This window comes from Nannospalax galili, unplaced genomic scaffold (assembly GCF_000622305.1).
Source record: "Nannospalax galili isolate Female #2095 unplaced genomic scaffold, S.galili_v1.0 scaffold95, whole genome shotgun sequence".
NCBI lineage: Eukaryota > Metazoa > Chordata > Mammalia > Rodentia > Spalacidae > Nannospalax > Nannospalax galili.
The window spans coordinates 2291726-2298885 of record NW_008342393.1 but is presented as its reverse complement, the minus strand read 5'-3'; the positions used below and the strand labels follow the sequence as shown (position 1 = coordinate 2298885).

At 49.7% G+C, this 7160-nt stretch overlaps 1 protein-coding gene across 1 annotated transcript in view; it reads right to left on the bottom strand.

The window, feature by feature from the left end:
- Window positions 1–452: 452 nt before the first annotated feature.
- Window positions 453–7160, bottom strand: part of Tbx21 (T-box transcription factor 21) — a 15869-nt gene continuing 9161 nt past the window's right edge. Inside the window, exons 2-6 of the mRNA XM_008838251.3 lie at window positions 4173–4327; window positions 3773–3894; window positions 2082–2240; window positions 1887–1948; window positions 453–1706 (exon numbers count right to left, since the gene is read on the bottom strand). Coding sequence (XP_008836473.1) covers window positions 1088–1706; window positions 1887–1948; window positions 2082–2240; window positions 3773–3894; window positions 4173–4327 — 1117 coding nt within the window. The 3' untranslated portion in view covers window positions 453–1087. The remainder of the gene's footprint in view (window positions 1707–1886; window positions 1949–2081; window positions 2241–3772; window positions 3895–4172; window positions 4328–7160) is intronic.

Genomic DNA, 7160 nt, shown 5'->3' with positions numbered 1-7160 from the left:
CATGGTACAATTTCTACTTATTCCTTTAACACTTGAACAACCCTAGAAATGAAAATGGGGAGTGGTAGAAAGGCAAAGAGAAACCAAGTGCCATCCATCCCCAGGGCCCCCACCTCACCCAGCCCAGTCCCTACCTTGCTCCCACACGCCTCTCTAGGGAACTGTGCAAGCTGAGGGATTCTTTTGTCATAAGACATCCCATGTGATGGCATGAACCGTCACCATGAGTGCTGAGGACAGGACATATGGCCTTGCTCTAACTCAGTTTACCCCCAGCTGAGGTTACTTCAATTTCCCAAAAGTTATCCCAGAAATGAGAGCCCCCAGAACAACTTCACTACACCAGTAAGCCTCTCCCCAACCCCACATACCCTCCCACTGATCATGGAAGCAGGACACACTCACCAGTTTCACATTTATTTTTAGAAAGTGATGAACACAAAAGAAATACATCCAGACACCACTCTCTGTACAATAAATAGCCTCCCCATCCAAAAAATAAAAATAAAAAAGAAAAGGAAAAAAGCATGTGTGCACACCATGACAAATGACCTTGCTTGGTGAAATGCACCCCCACCCCTTCCTCTGCACCCACTCTCTTGTTTCCTAGTAGGTGGACCCAGGGTCCTCTCCCCAACTCTAGTTGGCTGACTGTTATAAAAATCTGTGTATCTTTATTTTCAGGTCAGAGATTAACACAGGCAACAGAACCATTGAAAGTTAGTCCACAGGGGAAGAGAGCAGGTCTCCATTCCTGGCTTCTCCCCTGACCCTCCCACCCCACCAGAAGCCAGGAAGGCCCTCTGGGTCCAAGACCTCCTTGAGTCTATTCTGTTCTCCACAGAACCTTCCATCAGAAGCAGCACCAGGTACATGACTGTAGTTCAGGCAGAGGAAGGGGCAGGGGACACTCCTGTCACATTTCCTTACTGGCAAGGAAGCCACACGAGAACCCCAGAATCCTTCTTGGCCCCTCTTCTTCCCCAACCAATCACTACACAGGGAAGGGATGGCGGGAGCACAAGGCTTCTCGGCCCTATGTCTGTTTTCTAAGTTAGTTGGCATCCTCCAATCTAGAGGCATCTGCTCAGTTGGGAAAGTAGTTATAAAACTGGCCTTCCGCCTCCTTATCAAAAGGAGAAGGGGCCCCAGCGGGAGAGGAGCTGTCTCCACTGGAAGGGTAGGGGGATATCCGCCTTCTCTTAGAGTCTCCTTCGCCTAGTCCTGAGTCGCTGGGCTCCGGTCGGAGGGGGGTGACCTCAGTCCACAGCGAGGGGGAGCCCTGCTCCTCTGGCCCCCGTCCATCCGAGGCTCCCAGGCTAGGCTCCATGGGTAGAGTTCGCATGGGGCGGAACCAGCCTGCTGGGCTCATCTTAGGAGGGTACTGGGGAGACACAGGCCAGGCAGCCCCAGGTGCCAGGACTTCTTGGCCACGGTAGTAGGACATAGTGGGCCCAGGGGCAGAGGGCAGGAATGCAGGCTTCATGCTCACTGCTCGGAGCTCGGCCTCGTAACTTTGTTCCCGTGGCGTCCCCAGCCAGTAAGGCTGTGAGACTACATCCTTGGGCTGGCCAGGAAGGTCAGGGTAGAAGCGGCTGGGAACGGGATACTGGTTGGATAGAAGAGGCGAGTAGGGGTCCCCCCCAAGCAGTTGACAGTTGGGTCCAGGTGGAGAGGGGACACTGGTGTCAACAGATGCATACATGCTTTTTAAAAAAAGGAAGTGAGAAAACAAGTCACGTGCATGTCTCTTCCATTCCCTGTACCTCCTTCCCTGACCTACCACCCTCCAACCTCCCTCCAGGGCAGAGAGAGGACATGGTAAGCAAAGATCTACAGTCTCCTCTCAAAGAACCCTAAGGGAAGTTGAATGCAGTGGCACTTACGACTCAAAGTTCTCCCGGAATCCCTTGGCAAAGGGATTATTGTCAATTTTCAGTTGAGTGATCTAGAGGAGAAAAATAGAGTCCTCTGAGTCTGGGGCTCAGGAACTTCCGAAGTTCCTCACAGGCAGACCATGATGCCCCCTTGCCCCTCTTTACACACCTATCCCAACAAGCCCCTGTCCTGGCAGCCCTCACCTCCGCATTCTGGTAGGCAGTCACAGCAATGAACTGGGTCTCTTGGAAAGTAAAGACGTGCGTGTTAGAAGCATTGCAGGCAGCTTCTGGCTCTCCATCATTCACCTCCACAATGTGCAGCCGGGGCTGGTACTTATGGAGGGACTGCAGTACGATCATCTGGAGAGGGAGCCAGGTGTTGGCAAGGTGGAGGAGGGAGATAGAAGGACCCTCCTGTCCTCATGGTGGCCCTACAACTGGATGCCCTCTGGATCCCTTCACCCACCACTGAGCCCTACAGTGAACCCTTGAGGTCATCTCATCCCTTCCCCTGCCCTGCTACCTTGAAACTGCTCTTAAGCCTTCTAACTTCAGTCCCTAGCCTCTTTAGGGTACCCATTCTAGCCTCTTGCCTCCTTTCCTGCTCCTAGGCATCTGTTGAGAACAAAGTGTTTTCTGTATGTGTGTGCACACGTGTGCCTAAATGTGCCTGTTTGTGTGTGTGCAGGTGCACACGAAGACCAGAGGACTCAGTGGCCTGGAACTTGCCAAGCTGGCTAGACTGGCTGGCCAGTAAGCCCTCTGGGTGCCACTGTCCCATCTCCACAGTGCTAAGATCACAGGCACATGCCACTACAGCTGGGTTTTTTTTTTTCCCATGGGTTCTGGGAATCAAACTCAGATCTTTGTCTTTACAAGGCAACTTTCTTTACCAACTAAACCATCTCTCTAGTTCAAAGACTTTATTAAAAACAACAGGAGCTGGGCATGGTGGCTCATGCTTTTAATCCCAGCACTTGGGAGGCCGAGCAGGTGGATCTCTGTGAGTTCAAGGTTAGTTGGGGCTACAGGGAGACCCTGTCTCAAAAAGACCAAAACCCAAAAACAACAATAGGATTGGGGCTGAGCTGGTAAACAACAAATGCACTTGTACCAAGCCTGATGGCCTGAGTTCTCCTGGGACTCACATAGTGGAAGGAGTGGACTGATGCCAATAAATTGTCCTCTGACTTCCACATACACACCATAGCACATGTGCCCACCCCTCAAACAAAGTAAGTAAATAAATGTTAAAAAAAAAAAACCACAGAATTTTTCAATGTGAAGACACTTTGCATCCATTCCCTGGGACACCGGGACATAGTCTAGTCCTATCAAGGTGACAGGTCATGGTCTAGTGAGGAAGCCCCAGGCAGGCTTGGCCAAAGAAGACTGATAACAATCCCTACTGGAGGTCCAGCTTCCTCCCACCTCATCTTCTTCCCAGTGAGGATAGGAAAGAGCCAGAGTTCAGGGAGGAAGAAAGGGGACTCTAGGGGCTGGAGCTCTATCTTAGTTGGTAGGGTGCTTGCCTAGCATGCACAAAGTCCTGGGTTCGATCCCCAATACCTCATAAACCAGGCAAGGTAGCGCATCCTGTAATACCAGTACTCAGGAGCTAGTGGCAGGAAGGTAAGAAATCCAGGGTCATCCTTGGCTACATAGGGAGTTGAGGCCTGCCTGAACTAGAGATTTTATACATACATATATATATATAGAGAGAGAGAGAGAGAGAGAGAGAGAGAGAGAGAGAGAGAAGAAGGAAGAAAAAGCAAAAGAAGCAAAAGAACAGAAAAGAGACGAACAGTACTGAGCAGGCCCTAGGACCTCCCTCCAGAAGTGTAGGGGAGAGCTCTCAGACACAGGGCCACCTTCAGGGCTGGTAGTCCTACCTGAGTCACATTGTTGGAGGCCCCCTTGTTGTTCGTGAGCTTTAGTTTCCCAAATGAAACTTCCTGGCGCATCCAGTGGGCTCCAGTGTTGGGCGAATCTGGGTGGACGTACAGACGGTTTCCTGTGGACAGTTAACCTTATTGTCAAATAGTCCTTGAACAGACCTGGAGACTTGGGATTTTTCTGAGGGAGATGTGAGAAAGATGCGGGAAGACAGGCAGAGCAGGGGCAGGTAGGGAAGAGAACCGAGCAGGCAAGCTAGACCAAATCAGAGGCGATGACAAGCCACAGGATACAGAGTTCAGTCCTTCATGTCAGGGGCAAGGGTTTGGAGAATCCACCAGGGGGCGCCCAGTGTTGGAGAAAAAGCGCACCCATCACTCCCAAAGGGGCACATACCTGGCATGCTGCCCTCTGCTTTTCCACACTGCACCCACTTGCCACTCTGGTACCGCCAGTGGTGCTGGTCCACTAAGACTACATCCACAAACATCCTGTAATGGCTGGTGGGCTCCAGCCCCGCCACGGTGAATGACAGGAATGGGAACATTCGCCTGCAGGAACAGAGAAGCCCTAGGGTTCATCAGCCCCAGCTCAGTGGTCAGTCATGTGGAGCTGCCTCCACCTGCTCACAAGAGCCAAGTGGCAAGTATATCAGAAGTTTGTTTGCTAGTTGCTTAACACAGCTGTAAATTGAAATTTTTTTTTTCAGTCTTTTTGAGACAGGGTCTCCCTGTAGCCCCAGCTGTCCTGGAACTCACTATGTAGACCAGGCTGGCCTCGAATTCACAAAGATCCACCTGCCTCTGCCTCCCAAGTGCTGGGATTAAAGGCGTGTGCCACCACGCCTGGCTTAAAATTTTAATTGTATAAATTTAACAATTATATACAATCTACTAAAAGCCGAGGTATTCACCACTGAGAAATCGCTTCCCTGGTGCCTCACTCTGCTGCCCTGTTGCCTGTGCTTTGGAGGTTGTTTTGCCTGTTGTACCATGGAGAAGAGGAACTGATGATGGCTGCTATGCATCTTTCCCAGCTCCACGTTCAATCACATCATATTAGTGGCTGGAAATCAGGTATAGTAAGAATATTTACACCACGGGAATCGGCAAACACTATAAATCAGTTCCTACCTTTTTGTGGTGCTGAGGATTAAACCCAGGGTCTAATGTATGCTATGCAAGCACTCTGCCTCTGAGCTACAGCCCCAGCCCATAGACTTAAAAATGCTTTCCTTTTCAAAAGGTCAGTTGCTAGATATTTATCTGCATACCACCATCTCTAACGTAAGTGTGTTTCCTGGGTGGGGCAAAGGCACAAGCCAGCTCTCTGCACATAAGTCCCAGAAGGTTCTTGTACCTCGATTCCCATTCATCCTTTCTACTATGACTCTCCCTTTCTGAGCAATGCACTCCTGCCCTATGGTTCTCACCCACAGGCCCTCCCTTCCCCACACTCCTCAGCCTAACATTTATAGTATGGCTTGCTCCAGGCCTGGGCCTCCAGAAAATCAGCTAACATTCCAGGTGGACAGAAGGCTCTACTGAATTGTTCTTATGCCCAAAGTCTTGGGTTCCAGGAGATGTGGATGACTTTAGTGGGTTGGATACTGCATTATCCCATATGTACTAGAGTAAAAGATTCAGAAAAGGAAGCCCTCTCCTATAATAGCCTCTCCACTACTTCCACCAGCACTACCCCCATTACCACTATCATTACAACCACCATCTCTACTATCACAACCACCACGACTCTCACCACTATCTCCACCATCACTACCACTATCTTCATCATTACAACCTCTAACATCTCTATAGCGATCCACAGTCATCATCACTATCAGTACCCCACCATGATTACAACTGCCTTCCTTCTAACCACCATCTCCATTATCTCCACCACCAGTACAGCCACCACATCCACCATCTCCACCATCATTTCAGCCACCACATCCACCACCTCCACCATCAATACCTACTACCACCTCCACTGTCCATACACCCACGACCTCCACCATCTCTATCGTCAGTACAACCACCATCTCTGCCATCTCTCCAACCACTACCTCCACCATCACTCTAGCCACACCTTCACCACAGCCACCATTACTCCAGCCACTGCCTCCACCACCTCCATCATCAATACACCCACCACCTCACCTCCACATCTCCACCATCAATACCCCCACCACCTCCACTGTCCATATAACTACCACCTCCACCATCTCTACCATTAATATAATCACCATCTCTACCATCTCTCCAACTACCACCTCCATCAGAGCTACCTCTTCCACCATCACTCTAGCTATACCTTCACCATAGCCACCAACACTCCAGCTATTATCTCCACCATCTCCACCATCACTATAACCACCAACTGCATCATCTCCGCCATCACCTCAGCCACCATTTCCACCATTATCATCACTACCATTATCCTTCCATCATCACAACCTCCTTCCTCCAGCTACCATCTCCTACAGCATTATAGTCATTGCCTTCACCATCACAACTGCCACCACCAGCCTCAGGGCCATCACCAGTTCCAGTGACTGAGCTCTCTCTTCATTCCCCAGCAGGAAGAGCAGGATTTTCAGAACAGTAGAGTCAAACCCTCGTTTTAAGTGCTTTTCATTCCCATGACCCTTCTCTCTGTAGGCGATGTAGGATGGAAAAGTACTGGTTTCTCAATCAGGAAACCTATAGCCAAGGCTAGCCTTGAACTTGAAGTGTACCTAAGAATGACTTTGAACTTTTGATCTTCATGCCTCTACCTCTAAAATGCTGATATTACAGATATGCACCACTATACTCAGTTTATATAGTGTTGGGGATCAAACCCAAGGCTTTGTGCATTCTAAACAAGCACTCTACCAACTTAGCTATATCCCCAGCCCAAGGATTAAGTCTTGAAAAACTGAAGTGGAGAGAGTATTTTCAACATATTTCTCTCGATAACTTAGTCTAGGACAGTGGTAAGATCACTCAAACCATATTTTCTGGGGCTGGAGAGATGGCTCAGTGGTTGAGTGCTTACTGTCTTTCCAGAGGACCCAGGACCTGGGTTTGGTTCCCAGAACCCACACCAGGAAGTTCACAACTGCCTAGAACTCCAGTTCCAGGAAGCTCAACTCTGGCTTCCCTGGGCACCTGCATGCACATGGTGCACATAAACTCACACAGGAGCACTTACATACACATAAGTAAAAGTAAACCTTAAAAAAAAACAAAACCCATATTGTAGCCGGACATGGTAGTCCACGCCTTTGATCTCAGCACTTGGGAGGCAGAGGCAGGCAGATCTCTGTGAGTTCAAGGCTTAGCCTGGTCTACATAGTGAGTTCCAGGCCAGCTGGGGCTACAGGGAGACACTGTCTCAAAA